The sequence below is a fragment of the Onychomys torridus genome, chromosome 5 (genome assembly GCF_903995425.1).
Source record: "Onychomys torridus chromosome 5, mOncTor1.1, whole genome shotgun sequence".
Taxonomy (NCBI): domain Eukaryota; kingdom Metazoa; phylum Chordata; class Mammalia; order Rodentia; family Cricetidae; genus Onychomys; species Onychomys torridus.
Genome location: NC_050447.1, coordinates 132,071,564 through 132,095,431, shown reverse-complemented (window position 1 = coordinate 132,095,431; position 23,868 = coordinate 132,071,564). Strand labels below are relative to the sequence as shown.

Below are 23,868 nucleotides of genomic sequence, written 5' to 3'. Positions count from 1 at the left end.
AGCAGAAAATTGGGAAAGCTGAAGCGCCATAAACTAGGATGTGCAGCTTTACCTTACTTAGCACAGCAGCTGCTGTCCCACTAACATGCAGAGCTCAATAAGTGACCTGCCTGGGGGCCTGAGCATGACTGCCCCGCTCTGGTTATCCACAATGTGTCCCAGTAAATGAAGCACCTAAGATGAGGAACAGAACCAGTTCACAGCTGGAGCACGTTCAAGGCTGCGAGATTCAGACTGGCAGCCTTCCTGGATCATGAACCCTTGTGAGGTGGAGACGGAGCACTGCACATGCAGGTCTGGCTCCGGGGAGACATTTGCTGCTGAGAACTGCGCTAGACTCAGCACCTCACTCCACAGTCCAACCACGTGATGATGTCTCCGCAAAGCGCTTGGTTTGAGAGCCCTCCCGGGGCACATCTCTGCTCTGCCTTCTCTCTTCATTCCTTGCTTCATGTAAAGCATCTATCTTGGAATGTGAGTGTCTTGTGTCCTGTCGTCCAAGGAGCTTTGTGGGTTTGGAAAAAGATAACTGAAACTCCCATGTGCTGGAGGCAGGAGCATCTGCCTGCCTGGCTGATAGCAGTCACCCTGCCCCTGCTACGTGCCTGCCATTCTCCCCTTCAGGTCACACACTGCTTTGAAACGATTTAATCCTTTGTCTCAAGGAACAATCAGACTAAAATCAATAATACAGAGTCCGACCCACAAACACAAAGGCAGACTGGACAGTAAACACCGTATCTGCATTCGTGGTGACTGCATAGGCGTGCCCGCCTGCCCAGCTGTGTCACGGGCTGACCTGCACGTCCACAGTCTATTGTCAGTGAGAAGCTTTTGCAGGCCAGTGGGGATACTAAAATAAGGAGGCAGCTTCCAAGCTGCTGAGCAGTCAGGGATGGTGCTGCAGCCACTCTTGTGCAGGAATTCACACAAAGAGAAGTATTCTGTGCTTTGATTTGTAAAACGCATTAAAGAGAGTCAGCTGTCACACCCGATATATCACAGGCACTGCAGGGTTCCATGCATATGATGCTGCCGAGCTGGCAGAATGCCTCTACAGCTTACAAAGCTTAGAATCATGACTGTCTTCCATGCAGGGTGAAGGGAGGGATTGAGAGGACAGCTACAGAAGAGAGCTTCTGGGAAAAAAAAAAAAATGGGTGCTCCCAGTCTTGATGGGGGTTTGGTTGTACAGGAAGATACCCTGGCCAAAGCTCATGGAATAGTCTATTTAAGGCTAGTACATTTCCTTGCATGAAAATAAACCTAATCTCCACTGAGAAAAAGGAGAGGGAAACACATAAACACGTGCATGTGTGAGTGCACACACACACACACACACACACAGTCAGAGAAACACAGAGAGAACAGGAAAGAAAGGGGTAATGGAGAAGGAAAAGATAAAGAAAAACAAAGAAAATGGAGCAAGATGAAGGGAAAGAGAAAGAGAAGGGAGGGAGGGAGGACAGCAGATAGAAAACCCTACACCTGTCTTCAGCTCGTTTGGAAATAGTTTAGAAGCAGCCAGGCTGGGGACCAAGAGGAGATGCTTAAGGATAGATTCCAGGTGAGTGCACAGATGGTCACCACTCAGTTTCAGCTCCTCCTGTGTCTGCATGTTCAAAATGTGCAACTAAATAGGAAGAGCGGGAAATTCCATCCCCCTCCTGGAAGTCGGCTTCAGAGCTGATGTTAATTTGGAGATCATTCCATGGAACCTCACGCTGCAGATTGAAGCTATGAGAAGCCACATTAAGGCTCAAGGCTCCTCTCTGAGGACCTTGGGTCTCGCCTGTCCCATAGCAGGGCTCAATGAACTGTAAGCAAGAGAGATGTCCTGTGGATGGTTTGCAGACTTTGACCTGAAACAAGGGCAAATACATTCAGATATGTGATTTGTTTCCTGGCCGCTGCATGATTTCAAAGCAGTCTTCTTATGGTGGAAAACTCCTCCACCATCCGGGAAATGAACCAGACTGGGTCACAAACCAGCCTCCACTGCTCCCAGCTGATATCCATCTCCTATCACGATGGCCAAAGGGTGCCTCTTTAAAAATAGTTTTAATGTGGCACACGGGAGTAAAGATTTATTTTTTATTTTTGAATATGATATATTGGCTGAGCCAAACAAATTAAGTTACAGCCTTGGATATCTTAAGAAAATAGTGTCCTTTTGTATTTCTGTTAATTTATAACGTTCAATTCTGTAGTCTAATGGATGAAAACACAGACATGAACATCAATAAAAATAGCTTTGGGATTTAGTCACTGGTGTGCACTGAGTGAGATAAATGCATAGGCTGGCTAACCCTCAAAGTTGTGTGTAACCCCCTCCTAGCCTAGCCCTTGACTCCCAAGATGCAATCTGGTAACTGAAAGAAGAAAAGCCTGGAACTTACTTCCCAAGTGATGTTCATGGCAGAATTCATTTTATTTTACTGTTTTAAAGAATAAATACAGTTTTACACTAAAGTAAAACAGATGTACTCTGGGATAATGTACAAAAGCTCCATCCCTGTTTGCATGTCCTTGTGCAATCTGCTCACTTGAAATCCACCTTGAGTCTTCCAGGATGTCTGTGTGCAGAAGTTCCCATGGAGGAGATCAAGGCCCTTGATTATCACAGCTGAATTCTGAGCCAGCAAACTTCATAAGCAAGAGAACATTGTAGGCTTTCCTAGTGCCCAGACACTATGTGCAAAGTTTCCAGGCCAATCCACAGCACTGTGAGAAATAATAAATTGTCTTTCATTATTCAGAGTTGGATGTGTGTGGCATATGTTCATAAATTCTGAGTTTAGGAATATTTAACGTGAAAGGCAGCATCATGGAGCTATCCACTGACCTCTGTGTTATTCAGAGTATTTCACTGATGACTAAGAAGCACCTGCCTGGGAGCATCATTCACAAAAACTGTCCTTGTGAATGTATTCCAAATTGTTACATGATTAAGATAAATTGTGTGTTACCCATAAGCATCTTTAAATCATGTCTATTGGTACTGAGCTATTGCTAATAAGACCATATGAAAACATTATGGAAGCTAGACTTTCATTTATATCTGACATTCACATCTGCCCCATCTTATTCCAAACACAAGGATGGGCACCATAATGATTAATATACACCGCTGGCTTGATTAGATTTATAAAACCACAGGGGCTGTAGTTCTGGGCATGATTGTGAGAATCTTTTTAGAAAGGATTACCAGAGAAGGGAAGACACACCTTGAATGTGAGTGGCACCACAGGTTGACGGACAGATTGAATAGAAAGGAGAGAAAAAGAAAATTGGGTGAGTCCAGTGTGCCAAGTTCATTGAGAGATGAGCAGGCATGCCCATAATACTGTCACCAAAGCCTTGAGTCACCCCACCAAGAAGGACTGTATCCCTAGAACTGTGAGCCAAAGTAAATTCTCCCTTAAGTCGACTTTTGTAATGAGTTTGATCACAGTGACAAGACCAGGCAGCAAACAATGCAGGGTGATTAGCACAGTAGCCAGCTGTCAGTAAAGCGCCAAAGAACAGCCATTGGTCTTTGATATCAGTTTTCAAAGTAGAAATTGAATCTGACCAACATCATATGACCCCTAGGGTTACAGAGCAGTAGAATTTGGGAGCCATGTCATTTAAGGCTCCGGTCTCCATACTATCATTATGGCATATACAGTTTTTCCTTAGAGCCGAATCCTACTTGCTATCGCTCCAATATGGTTCACCCCCACTTTGTGAGTGGATGGAACTTAATCCAATCGTGTTTAGAGGTGGGGTCCTTGGAAGCTAATCAGGATTAGATAGCCATTGATATTCTGTGATAGAATCCCGGTAGCTTGATAAGAGAAAGGGATGAGAGCAACCTACAAGCATGAGCATACACACAGCAGCCAGAATCTCCTGCTGAGTAACCCCAACATCACCTTAGGTTTGCAATAGCAAGACAGCCACAGCACTGGGTGAGAGTTCCTGAACACACAGAACTATGTGCCAAATGAACCTTTCTCTAGAACTCCCTGAGTCTGTGATATTAGGTTATGAGCAATTTAAAAATGAACCAAAGGGCAGAACTGGTAGTATACACATTTAATCCCAGCATTTGGAAGGCAGGTCTGGTCTACAAAGTGAATTCCAGGCCATCTGGGACAACATAATAAGAACCTGTCTTTAAAAAACATATTATGGACTATAGATATGGTTCAGTAGTTAAGAACATATATTACTCTTGTAGAAGTCTTAAAAATCAGGCCCCAGTGTCCCAGCCAAGCAGTTCACAACCACCTGTTACTACAGTTCCAAAACAATTCAGTGCCTCTGGCCTCTGTGGGTATCCACACTCATGTGCACATATATACATATAACTAAAATAATAAAAGTAGATATTTTAAATGGACTAATATTCTGATGATGACAAAGAAAATTAGACCATTGTATAGACTATCAATAATGTATGAAAACTATGTCCAACTTTACAATATACAAGTACTTTGAAGTTTTGCTAAAGCATCAGGAGTATTTGAGAATTATAGAAAGCAGGATGTTTTGTTTGCTTGTTTGTTTTCTTATGTTGACGGGCAGAAATTCAGAACATTAGACATGCTAGACAAGTGTGTTGCCATTCAGCTGAATATCTGTTGCAGTCCTAAAGGTTTCTGTTTTGTTTTAATAGCTGTATTGCAGGCAGGTATGTCTATGCATCACATGCATGAAGTTCCCACGGAGGTCCAAAGTGGGCATTAGATCCTCTGGGACTAGAGATACAGATGCTTGGGGACTGTCACATGGGTACTGGGAACTGAAACTGGCTCTACCATTTCTCCAGCTAACCCCCACCCCAAAAAGTTTTTGCAACTGTTATAAAATATTTATGAGACAGAAAAGGTGCTGCTGAAGCTGGGACTTGGTTTATAGCTCAGTGGTAGAGCAATTTCCTGTCAAGTGTAAATGTTCCAAGATCATCATCCAACATGACAAACAACAAACAAAACCAAAAATGTTTCAGGAATGCTGAGCATAATGCTGGATGAGGAGAGTTCACCAATGAGGTGGTCAGCCAAAAGATGAAGGGATCAACCACAAAGTAGCTTTGATAACCTGAGCTGTCCTCTGCAGACTCAATCCCTCTGCTGTTACGACTGAAGAGGCAGTCTAGAGGAAGGTCAACATCACAATGGCTGTAGATTTGCCTCCTTGCATTTCCAAGGTTTGGTGTCCAGACACCTGGCTACCTGAGGTCCTCAGGTTTGAAGTGGAGGAACTTGAGTCTGGGTCTTGTCTTTGTCATTTTCTACTTGTCTGTGAGTCTGTCACATGAACGTTGCATGTGTCACTTTTTCATGAGAAATTACTGGAAGGTGAAGTTTGGCTGAGATAGTGTATATGAAAACAATATGTTTATGTCTGAAAAACAGACGACAAATGACAAGTTAGAAGTAAGAGCCTTTCCTTGTCTTTGTCTAGAACAGTTACAGTCTGTGCATCCATAACACACAAACCCATTTTTGAACCTAGCTGGCTTGTTTGTGTTCTTAATGACTGAAACAGTAAGAAGCTTGGGGTTTTTTCCCTTTCCTGTTCTACTCTGTGTCTTGTCAAGAAGTTGTGTGTCTTTTAAAATATGTGTTGTCATTTCTCCTAGCACTTACTTAAATTTTAATCAAATAAGATAGAAAACAAGACCATGTGTCCCTTTTGTCTTCCATTTCTTCTGATGGAGGAACTTGGAACCCTCACTGACACTAACAAATAAGCTTTCTTTTAAGGAAAAAAAATGTAGGACATCCACTCCACACTTTAAGAACACATTTTCACCAAGGGAGAAAGCTATGCCTTCAGAATCAAGCAGAGAACAGTCCTGGTGTTGGGGATGGCACTGTGGTTTGGGCCACAAACGCTTCCAAGAGCTGCTGTATTGAAGGTTTGTCATAAGCTGACAGACCAGCCTAGGAAGAGGAAATTAGGTAAGCAGAAGTGTACCCTTAGATAAAAAACACTGGGGGCATAGCCCCTTCCTTTTTCTCTCTTCACTTCTCCTCTTCAATGTGAGATGAGCAGTTTGGTGCTATCATGCATTCCCAGCCACGGTGCTATGTCTCCCCCCAAACCCCATACATTTCACAGAGCCAGGTGACCACAGGCTGAAACATATAGAAAAATGAGCTTTTCCTCTTTTAAAGTTGATTTTCTCAGGCATTTTGCCCCACTGGCAGAAAGCTGCAGAGAGCAGGGTAACCAAATTGGAAGTTCCTGGAGGCAGAGACTGTGTGCTGATGGTCAAGGCAGCCAACTCTCTGGACTTGAACTTACCACTACAAGAAGGATTCAGCACAATTTCCACTTCAGTTCCAGCGAGAGCTTTTTTTCATGAGTCTGGATGTGAAATCATTTTGGAATACACATCCTTTGGCCCTAAGGTCTTAACCAGCTGTCATAAATGCTGCTAGAATATTGGTGTTTTCAATTCCCTGCATTAAGCATGAAGATCCTTCCTCCAGGGGCTGCTTAGGTTCTCACTGTTCTCTGGGAGGTGAGTAAGTTTCAAGGCCTTGGGCCAGAGTCACATCACCAGGGGAGGGTGCTGGCTGATGAGAGATAACCTTAAGTCAACCCCTAAAAATTCCTTGACCCTACAAACTGACCTACACTAAGTGCCTGGCTTGAGGGGCTGAGAGGAAAAGGAGCAGTATTCCACAGCTGATTATGAAATGCCAGCTTAGGCCTCTGCAAAAACCCTTGTGCTTCCTGAATGATGACAACACGTGAAACCAAACACAGAAGGTGCCACGAATCAGTGGTTTGTCTTTGTTGTGATGGCTGTTCATTTGTTTCAGAGCCACACTTTCCACCCAAGCAAGGCTTATTCTTGGAAAGGGAGTTCAAGCCCACGCCAAATCCTGTCTTTTGTTCCAACCCTGCTCTTGCTTTACCTTCTGTGTGTTCCAGTGGAAACCGATAGCTATTGCTTTTCATTAAGCCAGGCAAGAAAACTCAGTTCCCAGGTTTCACTGATTCATCAGCCTAATTACACCCATTCACTGCTCCTTTCATAAGGAGAATTTGAATTCCATCTCTGGAAGACACATACCACCCAAGATACATCTGCTTCCTGGCTCCTTTTTATCTTAGTCAGTGAAAAGTACCCAGAGGTCCAGGAAGCAGAGACTAAGCAAAATCTAGAAAGGAGAGCTATGTTGAGCTAGTGAGAAGGGTCAAGCCAAGGAGAAAAGCATTTACAACAAGGTAACAGGAGATGGTGGGGTAAATGTACAGAAAAAGATCTTATCGTTCAAAATATCTAGAGAAAGCATTTAGCATACGTACCCTAGAGACAGCTATTGAGCAGTGGAAGACCAAAAAAAATAAACAAGCAAAAATAGAATGTGAACTCAGTGTCAAGGTAAGGGCTGGCCAAAGGGGTCTGAGGCACCAGGTCAGAGTGACGACATCAAGCATGGCGAGGATCTCAGGTTTAGGTGATGGCAGTGGTGGGTAGCAATTACATTCCCCCAACCACCAAATGTTGGGCACTAAGGAGGCAGGTCACTTGTTCCTGAATTATGGAAGCAAATTCCCCTGAGTTCATGGTCTAAACCTAACTTCACTCTAAATTGAACCTTTGCTCTCAATGGAGAGCACAGGAACACAGCTCATGCCTTGTGACCTGCTCCAGACGTGGCTTCTCTCTGAAGCAATTTCTTTGTGTGGGAGCAAATATTTTCACAGAGTTCACAGGAAATTCTTTGCCATGGTCACCTATAGCTATGGAAACATGCAGTCCACCTGAGAGAGCCAAAGCCTTATATTCAAGGCACGTGTTTTTTGAGTTCTCTGAAGTTCTTTCAGCTCTTTCGTGTGCCACAGGAACCTTGACAAGGAAGCACATAGTTATTTAGGGCCACAGTTGTGAAATCATGTTTGAACACCGATGCCAATAAATCTCACAGGAAAGTATTTCTCCTGGTGCCCCAGGTGCCAATGTTTCCTAAACTAGTATGCTTCTAGTTTCACATTCGGGCTTCTTACATGTGTCACATGATGTAGAAAGGGAGTCCCTTCTCGCCTGCTTCAAGTTCATTTCACACATGCTCGATTTACTTCAAGCCAAAGAACACCAGATGTGGTTCAGTTAAATCATCTTTCATGCAAAAAATCCAAGGCTTCTGAAGTCACAGCAATTCTGCCAAACTTTGTTCTAACAGCTAGAGACCACGTCAGAAGATCTAGAAATATGTGTCTACCCCCAACTCTTTCCTAGGCGAGTCATTTGAACCCACATCTAGAGGATTATCAGAAAATTAATTGCTGATCTTTGGGATTGCCAGGTAGTGAGGAATTAAATCTGACAAACCTCAATTATGAAGTAGAAGATGAAGCTGCTTGAAAGGGCTACAACGACCACCTCTACTCCAAAGAGTCGTAAAGCATTTGTTTACCTAGCCGAAATACCCCAGGCCAATCAGGGCATTGTTTCTTCCTACAGGCCTAGACTAATTCAAGAATAAAGAGGTGGACTTGTCTGTTCAGGCCTCTTTTCTTGAACACATCTAGCACATAACTTACATGTTCTATATTTAGCTTTATGGTCACATTTGGAAAACAAGCATGGATACCAAAAAACACAAATAATGGAGTGGTTGCAAACGACCTTGACTGTGCTAGTAGATACTGAGTAAAGGAAGTACCTAAGAATCATTCGTCTTGGCACTGTATATGGTATAATCAGTGTTCCATATCTGTGATAAATAGTGCCTAACAAATTGCTGGTGCATCCTAAGAACTATGAGAAATCCATGGTTATACTAAATCTGAAAATTGTATCTTTCCCCTGGCTGTAGAGTAAGATAAGGACTCCACAAGTGGCAGCAAAGATGGAAATACAGTTTTTCACAAGACTCACAAACACAGCTATATATTATGCTGGAGGAGACAGAGCCTGCTCAGTAAATGTATATAATTAGGAAAATATGAAGAACAGCTAATCATTAGTATTGCGTGCACATCTACATCTAAAATCTTGTTGTTGTTGTTGTTGTTGTTGTTGTTGTTGTTGTTTAATCTTTAGTTGAAAGTTGTAGCTCACTCCCCTAGTTTTCAAATTTCACCTCTCCAATATTCAAAAAGAGCATTAGTATTTCTGCGAGGACACAAAATATCCAAACTCTCCCTTGAAGTTTTTTTTTTTTCCTACAGAGTGACATGCCAGGCTTGTAATTGGTAAGAGCAGGTTTTATTATACAAATAAGCAGACACTGTCTGGGGACAAAATTGAAAGGACTCTGATGGTTTTATTAATTTATTTGATTTACTTCTGGTTTCTCTTACCCAATCTTATTTATGTCAAAGTAAGTTGAACCAGAATTCATTATGTAGTGAAATGTAATTTGAACACTTTTTATTGGCACACAGTGATTCAATCATTTCTCTCCATAAGCCCCATTATCTCCTCTTACAGTATTCTACACAGATCAAATCACTGTAGAGGAAGTTTCCAAAGAAGCTGAAGAATTTGTGGGGAGAGAAGACCATGTTGGTAACTTTACATGTGAAGCTGAAGCCACACACCCACCAGCACCTGACCCTTGCTGTCACATATCACTAGCACATTTCCCTGAGGGAAATCAACTGTGTTGGGGAACTTGACTTTTTAATGTGACTGCATTAAACCATCTTGATTTAGAAATAGATGACACAGTGAGCCTCATGTGACTATGTGAACATCTCTGCATTTTGTCTAGGGTATGCATGCATCACACTATCTTGTTCCCTCAAAGACTAGTTTAGAAGTTACTGCATTTTAGAAACTTTATAAAGTGTTAGTGGAAAAAATAAACATGGGAATTTCATCTCATCTGTTACTTTGGGCCCCTTTTCTCAAATCAATTGCATTGTTAGTGCATAGAGGGCCCTGAACTCGTAAATAGTTCAAGTAATCAAAGTTCTTCTCCACAGTGATTGTTTAGAAGCAAGAGTCATTTGAAATACTAGAGTTGTGCCTGGAGTGACAAATGCCTCCTAAGTGCGTCCTAAGGAACAGGGACATCTTGTTCCAGTGTATTACATCCTCCTGATCATAATTCCTATGTGCTAAACATCACTAGTGAAATATTTTCGTGTGTGGAAACCTGGAGAAAAATTCAGACCAAAGAGAACATAAAATATCCTCAAAGGAGAAGTCTGCTAACAGAAGTGCAAGCTCGTCCCAAGGAACCTTCTGCTTGCCTCATTCAGTATCATGGGCTTCCACCTTATACACTGTGTGTGGCCTGGAAAAGACATCCCCAGACCTGACAAACATCTGAGCCATCAGGGGATTTGCAACAATGTAGGTTCTCTGGCCTCATCTCTTGACAATCAAAAGTAATGAACATTGGTTCAAATACAAGGACTTGCTCCACATCCTCTCCAGCATAAGCTGTCTTCTGTGTTTTTGATCTTAGCCATTCTGACGGGTATAAGGTGGTATCTCAGAGTCGTTTTGATTTGCATTTCCTGGATAATTAGGGATGCTGAACAATTCCTTAAATGTCTTTCAGCCATTTGAGCTTCCTCTGTGGAGAATTCTCTGTTTAGTTCTATAGCCCATTTCTTAATTGGACTGTTGGGCATTTTGATGTCTAATTTCTTGAGTTCTTTATATATTCTGGATATCAGCCCTCTGTCAGATGTGGAGTTGGTGAAGACCTTTTCCCAGTCTGTAGGCAGTCACTTTGTCTTGTTGACCATGTCCTTTGCTCTACAAAAGCTTCTCAGTTTCAACAGGTCCCATTGATTGATTGTTTCTCTCAGTGTCTGTGCTACTGGTGTTCTATTTAGAAAGTGATCTCCGGTGCCAATGCATTCAAGAGTACTTCCTACTTTCTCTTCTATCAGGTTCAGAGTAACTGGACTTATGTTGAGGTCTTTGATCCACTTGGACTTAAGTTTTATGCATGGTGACAAATATGGATCTATTTGCAGCCTTCTACATGTTGTCATCCAGTTATGCCAGCACCATTTGTTGAACATGCTTTCTTTTTTCCATTGTACATTTTTGGCTTTTTTGTCAAAAATTATATGTTCATAAGTGTGCGGGTTAATGTCAGGGTCTTCAATTCGATTCCATTGGTCCACATGTCAGTTTTTATGCCAGTACCAAGCTGTTTTTATTACAGTAGAGGAGCAATTGGAACTCTCCTCCACTGCTGGTGAGAATGTAAGCTTGTACAGCCACTTTGGAAATCAATATGGTGCTTCCTTAGAAAATTGGAAATCCATCTTCCCAACGACCCAGCTATACCACTCTTGGGCATATACCCAAGGAATGCTCAATCATACCACAAGGGCATTTGCTCAGCTATGTTCATATCAGCATTGTTTGTAATAGCCAGAACCTGGAAACAATCTAGATGCCCTTCAACTGAAGAATGGATAAAGAATAATATGGTACATATTCACAATGGAGTACTACTCAGCAGAGAAAAACAATGACATCATGAGGTTTGCAGGCAAATGGATGGATCTAGAAAAAATCATCCTGAGTGAGGTAACCCAGACTCAGAAAGACAAACATGGTATGTACTCACTCATAGGAGGATACTAGATATAAAACAAAGATGACTAGACTGCTACACAACTCCAGGGAGGCTACCTAGAAAACGGGACCCTAGGAAAGACACAGGGATCACTCAATGACAGAGAAGTGGATGAGATCTACATGAACAAACTGGATGACAGTGGGAGTAATGAAGGGCAAAGTATGAGGGAAAGAGAGCTTAGGGGACCAGGAGATCCCAGCTAGATCAAGAACAGAAAGAGAGAACAGGGAATAACAGACCATGATAAATGAAGACCACATGAGAACAGGAAGAAGCAAAGTGCTAGAGAGCTCTCCAGAAATTCACAATGATACCTCCACTGTAGACTACTGGCAATGGTTGAGAGAAAGCCTGATCTGACCTAGTCTGGTGATCAGTTGGCCAAACACCCTAACTGTTGTGCTGAAACTCTCATCCAATAACTGATGGAATTGGATGCAGAGATCCTCAGCCAGGCCCCAGGTGGAGCTCCAGGAGTCCAATTGTCAAGAAAGAGGAGGGACTGTAAGAGTGTGAATTGTTGAGACCAAGATTGGAAAAGCACAGGGACAAATAGCCAAACTAATGGAAACACATGAATTATGAACCAAAAGCAGTGGAGCCCCCAGCTGGATCAGACCCTCTGGATAAGTGAGACAACTGAATAGCTTGAACTGTTTGGGAGGCACCCAGGCAGTGGGACCCGGACCTGTCCTTAGTGCAGGAGCTGGCTGTTTGGAACCTTGGGCTTACACAGGGACACTTTGCTCAGTCTGGAAGGAGGGGACTGGACCTGTCTGTACTGAATCTACCAGGTTGAATTGAATCCCCAGGGGAGTCTTGGCCCTGGAGGAGATGGGAATGGGGGGAGGGGCTGGAGGAAGGTCAGGGTGGGGGCGGGAGGTGGGGAGGACAGGGGAACCCATGGCTGATGTGTAAAATTAAAACACAAATATAATAAATAAAAAAGGAGAAAAAAATAAAATTCAAACCAAATACAAGGACTTGGTTCTTGGAAGGAATCTTCAGGTATGCATGCATTCTCTCTCTCTCTCTCTCTCTCTCTCTCTCTCTCTCTCTCTCTCTCTCCAATAGGTACATTTATTGTGTTTTTTAAAAAGAAATAAGTTGGGTGAAACCACTAGCAAAAAGGCACAATGTTTCACTTCCCAATGAAATATGGTTGTCACCATGTGTCTCTCCATCAAAGTGATGTCCCAGAAAACCGGCCTTTACATTTGGTGTCACTTCCCACCATAAGCTCATATTGTTGAACTCTGTTTAGAATGCAATGACCTTTTACAGTATGAAAAGAAATTGCTGATTTAAATTATAGGTAAGACAAGTTTTCAGAGAGATTACCTATCCTACAAGTTTATCAAGTTTTTCAATGTACACTGCCTCAAATACATGATTCATGTGGTGGGAATCATGAATGAAGATGGCTTGAACAGGAAGGGGTGTGGGCTGGTACAGAACTTCATCATGAATGAATTCTATAGCCACAATGACAAGATTCAAATCATGGGCCTTCGGCCTATTAACTGCATACCTTTGGGCAGTTTGTTTAAATTCTCTGTGACTTATTTTCTTCTGTGCAATTAAAGCAACAATACCCATTAAGAAGAGCCACAGTGCAAATAAATAAAAAAATATATGAAGTGCAATGTAGAAATGCTAGCACGTTTTGTATATTTGGTATACATAAAAATATATGAAGTATAATGTAGAAATGCTAACATGTTTTTATAGGTGGTATACACAGATGCACATTGTTTGTATTGTGCACATGTGTATATGTTCTTGTGGAGGCCAGAGGTCAACACTGGGTATCTTACTCAACCACTCTCCACCTTTCTTGGAGACAAGATCTCTCACTGAACCTATAGCTCACCAGTTTGGCTGGACTGACCGGCCAGCAAGCCTAGGGGTCTTCCTGTCTCTCCTTCCCTAGTGCTGGTATTACAGGTGCATACCACAGTAATAACTGGAGATTTATATGTGTGCTAAAGATCCAAACTCAGATCCTCATGTCTGAGTGGCAAGCATTTTCTGAACTGAACCATGTCACCATCTCCCAGATGCTAGAATGTTTGAACTATACAATAAATATTAATTATTATTGTGCTGTTGACAAAATTAAATATCAGCTGACATTTAAAACTTGTAATTCTCTGTTAGTCAGTGCAAATCTTGAAGGCATTAAATCCTGATTTGTTCACAATTTTATTATCTCCTAGAAAGGAACCATCTGACAGACACTAGGGTCTTTGGCTCTTATGTGGAAACTTCTGAGCTTCTTCCTGCTAACAGGCTCCCACAACCCCTCACACAGCCCTCTCTTGTACCCAGACATCAAGTCGCTTAATGATCATTTCTCAGAGGTCACTGTACATATGGTCTCTTCTGTTTTTTTATTTTCCCCAAATTATTGTATAGTTATTCTTCACATTCTCATTCATTTGGGTTTCCATCTAGAATCTTCTATGTCCCCCATCCCAGCTACTCTCCAGATGGAAGTCACACTTAGAACTTCAATGTGCAGCTACTGAGAAATTGTTCTCTAGTATGCAAAACATACTTGAAACCCAGTTCACAGAATTAGACAAGAGAACCATCAAATGCCAATGGCTTGGGAGGTGTAATAGAAAGAATGAGGAAAGATAACTTTAAACTCAGTTGTGAACAGGCATGGCCACAGCAGTGGTTTAATATGCAGTTCCAGAGGGAAGGTGGTCTAGCCTCTGATGCTGCTGGAATCATAGGCCACCCATGCCTAAAGCTCAGGGAGGTAGAGGTGTCCCAACACTGTAGCAAGAAGAGAAGCTAAATGGATCACCTCTGTGTCTATGTGTCATTCCACAGCTGTTAACTTGCCTACCAGGTGCTGTCCTTGGAGGGGAAGTTGTCAAAGTCCTTGTCTGCTCACTGAACAGCCCGTGATTATGGACTTACAAAACTGTCAATACGTCTTTATTTCAACATAAAGTTTCAATTTTGCCAGTGAGCACTGCCACTGAATTACGGGTAAGACGCAACTTCCTGACTAGACATTCATCATCCAGCAGATGCATGACTCCAGCACTGAGTCTGATCTGATCCGTCCACAGCCCCTGTCCTGTCCTCATCCTGCTGTTTTGTTGTTAAATGTCCCACCAAGTCATACTAGTCAGAGATGTGTTTATTCCATCTCACTTGGAAAATTTTCCACACTGGCAAATGTATCTAGACACATACAAACACATAGCCCCTACCCCCAGGGGAGGAGGAGAACTCAGAAAATTCTCTCCTTGGAATCTTTCAGCCCTTTTCCTCTGAAGCCTCCATTTAATCAGTCTCTGCATGTCTCTCTCTGACTGCACCTCCACAACCCAGGGGCATCACCAAATCTGCAGCTTTGTGCTGTGGATAAACAGGGGCCCAGGGGGCTGGGATTCTCCAGTCAACAATACTTATATTGTGTTTGTGTTTGCCTCAGTGGACTTTGAGCTGGAATTGAGTAGTTCAGATTCCAATGCTGGCATTTTCTAAGTTATCAGTATAAATAAGTGACTAAACTCTGAGTCAGAAAACAATTATTCATTTTGGTTAACCTGAACACCAGGACTCATCTACATTTTCCAAGAAACAACTTGTTAGATGATAGTTTGGGAGAAAACATGTTATTCTAACTATCCAAAAACAATTGAAAAGTAGAAGTCCCATGCAGGTGTCTGCACATGCACACATATGTCACAGTAGAGGTGCTCAGACTATTAACCCCTTGATGTCCCCTGGCTTTATGGAGTCCCTAGTTATACTCAGGAAACAATGTCACTTGTCAATGCCACTCATGTTTTTAAAGAGACTCCCTAAAGGCTGACAAAATGGTGTATGCATTTCAGTGAGGTGACTGGGAATGTGAGAGAATGGGAGTCAGAGGGTCTTCCCAGACACTCAGAGCTGTTCTGTCCACAGAGCATGGGTGAGAAGATAGACTCAGCCACTCACTTCCCTTGGCCTGCTGTGGAAGCCGGTCTGAACAGGTGCCATGGGTGCTTGGCCTAGAGAAACCCCATAGCCCAGTATGGCTCAACGTGCTCCTGCAAACATGATTCTTGAGGTGGATCTCAAGCTGATCTAGGAAGCATGACATGCTAGTCGCAAAGGACTAAAGTCACTTTTGAAAAAAATCAAAAGAAAAATGGCAAAACTTTCAGAATGGGTTTTGTACAAAAATAAAAGAGAGGGGGAAATTACATGATTTTAATTGGCAAAAAGCGAAACTAAAGACTTGCTATTTGCAATACTATAGGACTTCTGGTAAAGACTCTAGTGCAGTGGTTCTCATCCCATGGGTTGCAACCACTCTGGGGTCCAACAACCTCCTGCTGAAGACCATAGGAAAACACAGATATTCACATTACAATTCATAAAAGTAGCAAAATACAGTTATGAAGTAGCAACAAAAATAATTTTATGGTTGAGGTCACCACAACAGGAGGAACTGCATTAAATAAAGGGTCATAGCATTGGGAAGGTTGAGAACCATGGCTCTAGTGAGACAGAAACCATCACTGCATAGCAGGAAGACTATGCCAACCCTTTCACAGTGGGGTCTTGAGGCCTGCCTACTAACCGGGCCCTTTCCTCTGGTGTCAGGTTGATTACCTGCCAAGAAGGCATCCCTCTGCCAGCATGTCTGCAGGTGAGTGTCTCCCAGTATCTCTACAAGCTCACGTGGAAGGTGCAGCATCAACGCTGCAATTCCTCTGGCAGAGTTAGAAACTTCTAGGATTTAATTTTGCACAGGATGGGCAAAGCCAGAAAGAGCCTGACTCCTGGAGTCCCAGGACAGAAACTCTCCCATACACGAAGGAGATCATTTGAGACCTTTTTCTCCCCTAATCTTTCTGAGCTTCGATTTTTCTCCTCTGTTGTATGGATTAAAAGATATATCCTGAGGCACTGAGTGATTATCCTTTTTCAATGTAAAAATATAATCTATTGAGCCTGGGAGAGGAAAGGTATGTATATATTAGATACAGGTAGTTTAAAAGTAGCGAATACAGACATTACAAGAAGCTTATAGTCTGAAGGGGCCAGCGGGGTGAGTGTAGAGTAACCTAAAATTCAATGCTGCATCTTTAACCTAGCTGGTGTAAGGTTGAATCTAACTTTCCAGATGTACGGAAACAAGACAAGGTATGATAGCTTTTAGAGAATTTCACTATTGCTTTACTTGATCCCTTCCACAGATCATTCCTGAAATTCAATGAAAAGTTTTTCTAACCTATCTTCCAAGTATTTTATCCTTTGCAAAAGGTCATTTTCTCTCTCTCTCTCTCTCTCTCTCTCTCTCCCACACTGTGGACAGTCACATGTTTTCTAATGCAGTGATGTTAAGTATGCATAGCCACAGATACTGCAATGAACTGTGGAGGGTGGGCTGTGCTGCAGATGCTAATGCTGCCTGAGCAAAGGGGCACCAGGGAATCCTCTCCAAGGGCTGAGCAAGGGAAGTGGGGTGAGTATGGAAGAACAATTAGACCAGGGACACAGGAAGGGAGAGAAGACTGACGGACAATCAGCTGAACTGCTTGTGTATACAAAACAGAGCTTTGCAGAAGACAGGTTTACATAAGATCCAGGCCACAGGCGGAAGGGAGATTCTTAAATATCTCCAGTCATTGAAGTAAATGGTTGCTCAATGCAATGTTGAAGAATACAAGCGAATTCAAATGTCCAGTCTGAAAACAATCGGACATTTCCAGGAAGATAGGATCTGACTGCGATCCTACTGTATTCTCCCCTTTCCCGCCAGCCCCATGGATGCCTTCAGTTAAGATTCTCATATTTGTACCCCAGACTTTTTCTTTTACATATCGTCCTTTAAATGTGGTGTGTTAATATTATTTCTCGAGTGCAGCAATTTTTGGCATCCCTCTAAATGTTATGCTTCAGGTGACAGTCTACCAACCTCCCAGGGCAGGTTCTATCTGAAGGCAGTTGAGGAGACTGAAAGAAATATAGAGGGGCTGTAGGGAACAACTCTGTCACCACTGGGGACAACTCCAGGGGATGTATAGGGTGCTCTCAGTAATCTCAACCCTAGATTGTATTGAGTCTCTGTAAGAATAATTATTCATCGACAAAAGCAGACACTGAAGACCACACCTCTGATGCTCTTGTCTTTATTAGTATTATGAGCTTGACTCTGAATGATCAACATTACAAATGCCAGTAAAACAGTTCCCATTTGCATAAGCATGTCAATATGAGAAAACATTTCCATGTTCCACTGATCACACACACACACATACATGTGGACCAGCATGAGTTTCTCAACCGAGTAAGACAGTACACGTTGTGTTTTGAGTCTACTCTGTTGCATGAACTATGAGAGCTAAAAACAAAGTCAAGCAACATTCAGTCATGCCATTGTCCCACCCAGACCCCCATCCAGACCCTGTCTCAACAGAATCTGCGGAGCCCCAGAGGACAGACCTACAAAATGGCAGGGGTTGCTCAAGAAGTACAGGGCTTCTTGTCCACAGTGAGGAGGCAGCATTACCCAGATTTAGTCCTGTGACCATAAGGGTCTCATGGAGGAACATTAACCCATACTCATCCACTCAGACCTCCTCCTCTCTCCTCCTCATGCTAGGGTGAGAACTGCCGAGAAGGCCTCCTAAGGGACAACTCGAGTGTCGTCAAAGTGAATAAAAGCAGCTCATCCTGGAGTCTTAGCTTGAGGGACAATACCAGTTAATCAACTATTAGACCCAAATGTTGTTAAGATCCACATTGACAAACACTGAGGGGTAAAAAAAAGTGCAGGAATAGCAGAGTGTATGCAAACCAGAGAAAGGAAATTCAAGAAGTGGGGGATAACCTTATTCCCTTTGCTATTTGGTCTTTGTCTCCCTCCCTGAAGTTCAGGAGTCCAGAATGCCAAGGTTTAGCCAGCTAGATCACCAAGATCTTTGTAACACATTTTCCTGTTTCAAAACCAGCTTCTATCTCTGAAGGTCAGTGTAGGATGCTAAGAAATGAAAAGCCTTACAGGAAAGTAGGGGATTTTTGCTCTCCACCCACAACAAAGGTTTTGAACATGTATCCACTGACTGCCCAGGGAAACAAGGAATGGCCTTCTAAGTGAGGTTATATCTGCTCACGGTTGTTTCTACAGCTATCAAGTAATGGCATTGATGGGACTAGGAACCAGGAAGAAATAAAGCCAGCATCATCATGAACCATAAGACAGGGAGGGAGGATGAAAGTGAGACAGGAAGTGAGCTCAGGTGGGGACACCTGAGACCTGTCAGCTCTGCTGACCAAGGTTCTAAGTAGAAGGCAAGGCTCAGCTCTGCCCTGGACACACGACTTCTTTCCTTGTGAGTAGACCAGAGGCCAATCCAGAGTGAAGCAGTGTGATGAGGTCAAAACATCAGAGGGAAAGTAGCGAGCGATCAACCTGAAAACCCATTACTCAATAGGAAAACTGTCTAGCTGGCATCTCTGTAGTGACATCTTTAATCTCCTCATAAAAATATTCTCTAATTTGAAGACGAGCTATTTTGTTAAAGTTACACAGCCTAAGGCTGTATCCTGATCTTTTTGTACCAACCAATTTACTGGGACATTGGGACTGTGTGGTGCTCAGTCTAAATGCCATCATCATCTGACCTTGGGTTCTGTTTCAATGCATAGGGACAGTCAACATCATAGCCAAGTAAATATGCTAAATAAGAGCAACAGAATAACAAAAATATTGACATCTACCCACAGGTAGTGACCAATAGTCCAAGCATAGGCTTACATCATTGGGTTTCTCCTGGGATCCTTTCCTACCTCTTTTTTCAAAACCACCACACAGATCCAGTCTCTTGAACATCATGAGAACCTCTTGTTCTGAACTTATGGATTCTGACAATGTTATTATGAAAATATCAACAGCAAAATATCCTTGTACGCCACACTATTGACCACAGGTCTTGCTGCAAGAACCCCAGTCTGACAGCAGACTCCTGAAGAGGAAACCTTTAGTGATGAAAGGAGTGTGGAAATCTGAGCAGCTAGCTCCACTAAATTTAGGTAAGGTTGAATGACCAGAATGGACACCCCAGCCTACTGGAGGTCCTTTTTCAACTCAGGGATACTGAGGAAAAGAAAAGAAATATTCCAGATACTGAAAATGTATTAGATGTAACCATCCTGGATATTTAAAATTCTGTACACTCAGCCTTCAAGGGGCCAGCTGGCCATGTAGAGTTAGATGGAGAACAGGAGACCACAGTACTTGCCAGCCTCAGCTGAGGAACAAAAACACTGAGGGTCAGAAATCACCTTGTGTTGACCCTGAACACAGGTTTTTGGTCTGCCTAGTCAGAACAAGAGTGCCTCTTGTTTCTAGGACTTCCTAGCCCACAACACTGGGTTCATCCCTTCTGTGACACTCAGCATGTGAGAGAGCCACCTTCCCTTATCTTAACTTCGGGAACTTTCAACCAGTACTGGTATGTCAGCCATGCCCAGCTCCCAGCTCTGCACCAACCTCAGAGTATTGTCAAGCAATTTAGAAGTAGTAGATTAGAAAAAATACACCTAGCTGCTTCTTCCAGACTTGCCAGTGAACCCACTTTATATGTACTAACAATGCCCACCATGAATAAAGGCAGAAGCACATGAAGCTCGACAGTTAGGCTGCTCATAAGACCAGACATCCTCCTGCACAAACATGCCAGCAGTTACATCTGATGGGACCAGAGGTGACTGAAAATGGCATCTTTGTTTTCTGCATCTTTCAAGTTTTCTACTATATTAGTTCTACTATATTTTTATTTTTAATTCAAATTATCTTATTTTAGGGCACTTAAAGGCAATTTGGGTGATTAAGATATAATTTTGTCCTACTAGGAAAAAAATCACTAAGTTTGTACCAACTAGTATGACCAACTTACTGTGGTTTGCCTGAGCCTCTCCTGATTGAGAACTGACTTGTGATATTGAAGGAACTGCATCAGTCCTGAGAGAGTCAGGATGGAAAGTCACTCAAATACTTAGACTCTTTTTCACTTTCTGATATATATGATCTTCTAATAATTTCATCCATGCAAGAAGCCAAGTGCTTATAATCAACAAAACACAGAGAATTTCTCCAGCAACAGATACAGCCGCAGAGAATGGGTCACATGAAGCATCACCCTAGGCTGCTGCCTCAGCCTCTGGAAGAAGCTCTCCAAATTAAAGACTAAACCCATATGCTAAAGCTGCCTCTATTCATGGTGAGCTGAGTACATGAAGAAATACTTGTCTTCCCACACTTTTCTTGTCTTTGGGACATTGCAAAGTCTTTTCACCTGTATAGGAAAGAATTCATGGCCAAAAGACAACCGAAGAAATCAATAAAAAGCAACATTGCAACCTCACTGAACATAAAGGGAGACGATTTGCCCCACAGGGAGTAGGGTGGGTACCAGTATGACACATGGTCCTTGTAGCAGACCAGACATGGTGGAAGAACCAGTAAGGCAGAGCAAACTGTATTTCACAAGGAGAAAATGTAGACTTTCAGGACAGTTGATAAAGGATTGAGTCTCACAACCTTTAGTTGTGCCCCTCTACTTAAGGAAGACTCAACTGTCCAGACTTTCTGGGTAGCAGGTGCTTCTTAGTAACATGGGGCAGGCTTCTGGTTTATATTTGTGTTTGCTAGGCTAGTTCTGGTCCATGATTGGCTGGCACATGCAAGGTATGCAGCTTGACTAGGCTCATGTTGTTGATGCAGATGCCCCAGCCAGGCTCGGTCTTGGTAAACAAATGCATTTGGGATACCCCAGAGCATCACTAATGATTTGGATATATCAGACTGACAATGCTCATGTGTTCAGGGTGCCAGTGTGTTTATCTTGGCAGCTGATGATGTGGGAGCAAAATCAGGGTCTCCCAACCTAGATGCATAATCACTATTGTTTTTGTTTCTCAGCTACCAAGTATAGAATTGGAATGTTTTGTCCAGGAGGCCTAAGTATCCTATAATGGGTGTTTTTTCATTTTTTATAACAATGTCACCCATTGGTGAAATGCCAAAAAAATTTTTTGCTTAGCTATGAATGTGCTTGAAAGTCATTTGCTAAGAAATCTTCATCAAGTGAGGTTTGCAATATGGCTTACACTTTAGATGTAATTTTGCAGCATGTATTCATTTCCTTTCTTCTAGGGGATACAAGTTGCTTTTTTTAAAAGCATTATTTGATAGCTTCTTACCATTTCCTTTGAGAGTGAATTTGATATCAAATTGTTGTACTTAGCAATGGGGGTCCATGGCACCAAAAGGGACAAAGAATTATATTGGCACCTATAGAATGCAGCAATGTGCCATGGCCACCCCCACAGGATGAGTTGTCAACCCAGTGTGCCATAAACAAAGCAACTTCTAAGCATCCTAAAAGAACTGTGCTTTCCATCCTAGCCTTGTGCTGGACAGAACAGACTTCACTTCTGGTTAAAGTGCAGGCCATAACCTTCCAGGGTGCACTACCAGTTCCCAAAGCAGCTTTTATCTGGCCAATTAAATGCTTAGAAGAAAATGTATTTTAAAAGAAAAAATAGGCCAAAGATAGGAGTAAGCTCTAAATCAGTATCTACCTGTTTGTGAATCCTAGTCCTGACCACTGAAATGGACCATAGCACTGAAGTCTGACATAGCCTGTGTAGCCCTCAGAACCTCTCTGATGTTATGAGTTTCTGGGCCCTGAATAGAAATCAGAACTTTTGCTCATGAGTACTCAAAGCAGTTTTTCAAATGTGTTGAAAACCTCTGTAGTTTTGTGAAAACTCTCACTTGGCTTTGTTGGCAGGAGAATGACAACGTGGACACAGCAGTTAAGAGGGATAGGACTCAGACTCTCTGTGACATTTTCAACTACTGTTCAAACAACCGCTCTTTTCTGAATACCCGATTTCCTGCACCATTGCTGGATGGTGAGCCTGTGCTTGTCTGTGCAATTGTCTAATAAGCACATGATCCATGTGGAAACACACAACTATGCCTTAAGAAACATGGTACACACACTCTAGGGAGGTGATAAATGTCCATTGTGTTGAAAATAAAGTAAGCCTTCAAAACAAATAAATGAACTTCAAAATTCTTGCTATGCATCTGCTTCTGGGAGTGGCTAGCCCTAGGTGTGCATACAGGGCATGTTCTTCAAGACAAACATTTGAGGGTGTGTATGAGAGACAATCTTAATTAAATTTAGGCACAAGGCCTATGATCCTAGATGAATTACAAGGCTGCTCTGGAAAAAACCAAACAAACATAATTTTAGGAACAACAGTAAGTCTATGGATAAAACACATCCCCACCTATCAACTCAAGACATGATTTGGAAGCTTTTCTGTTAATATACTTTGTTTCTGTTTTTTAACTCAGAAGGTGAGCTTCCACTGTACCCTGTCAAAACCTTTCTCAACAGGCAAGGAGAAGCTAACAGCACAGCCGCCCTTGGGCCAGGTTGGTAAATCCTACTGGAAACCACCCCATGGTGTAAGACGCTGTGGTTTTCAGACACGTCTACACAGACTAGTTGAATAAAGACCAACTCCAGACTTGATGTTGCTGAGCTCCTCAGCTCCATCTTGCCATCCTGCTTGATCGAGGAGATGGTCTATAGTTTATGTGACACAGCACTTTGAGGGGTTAGTCATTAGAGCACTCTGCTTTGTCCTGGGAAGGCAACTTCTTGCTTGGCTAGTTATGGGAGCTAAGGAGTGACTTCAAGATGCTGTCTGGCCAGGATTTGCAGATAACCATAGAACTCTTCTCCTCCATCAGGCTTGGATTTAGCCTCCTTTGGTTCCTGCAGTGATACAGGAGCCTCCAAATACCAAATTATTATCAGGCGGTCTTGGGGGAACCTCTGGGCCCTGCAATAAAGTAGACAGACTTTCTATTGGAAAGTGCTCAGGAGCAATTCAGCCCTGTACACATTGGTCTAAAAATCTTGCAAACCATCTCTGGATTTGGTAAATGAATATTACCACACAGCTCCTGATAATGCAAAAGTATGTCGAAGGGCATGATTGCTCACTACTCCTCACTGAAGCAACATATGCATCATTTAAAGAGCCCTACTCTAATCATGGCATTTGCTTGTTGTTTAAAGCAAAGGCACGTTTGTACTAAAGCCGTACTGCTTTAGTCAAGCCACTTCTAAGCATTGTCTGCTAAATAAGGTATTTACAGCAGGAGATCCTTAAGATCCAATTCAGAGGGGCAGTTGCAGTCCATGAACCTGAACTGAATTGCACTAATATATTCTTACTTGCCCCATTTAGC

The 23,868-nt window shown here is 42.6% G+C and overlaps 1 protein-coding gene across 6 annotated transcripts in view; it reads right to left on the bottom strand.

Annotated features, from left to right (window-relative positions):
- The window catches only part of Ntrk2 (neurotrophic receptor tyrosine kinase 2), a 337,894-nt gene that overhangs the window by 131,625 nt on the left and 182,401 nt on the right, over positions 1-23,868 (bottom strand). The window contains exon 14 of one of the 6 annotated variants that reach the window (XM_036187685.1): positions 17,702-23,456. The exons of the other annotated variants lie outside the window; for them this stretch is intronic. Within the exon in view, the coding sequence (XP_036043578.1) occupies positions 23,428-23,456 (29 nt within the window). The 3' untranslated portion in view covers positions 17,702-23,427. Of the gene's footprint in view, positions 1-17,701; positions 23,457-23,868 lie in introns of those variants that run through there. 6 annotated transcript variants of the gene reach the window in all.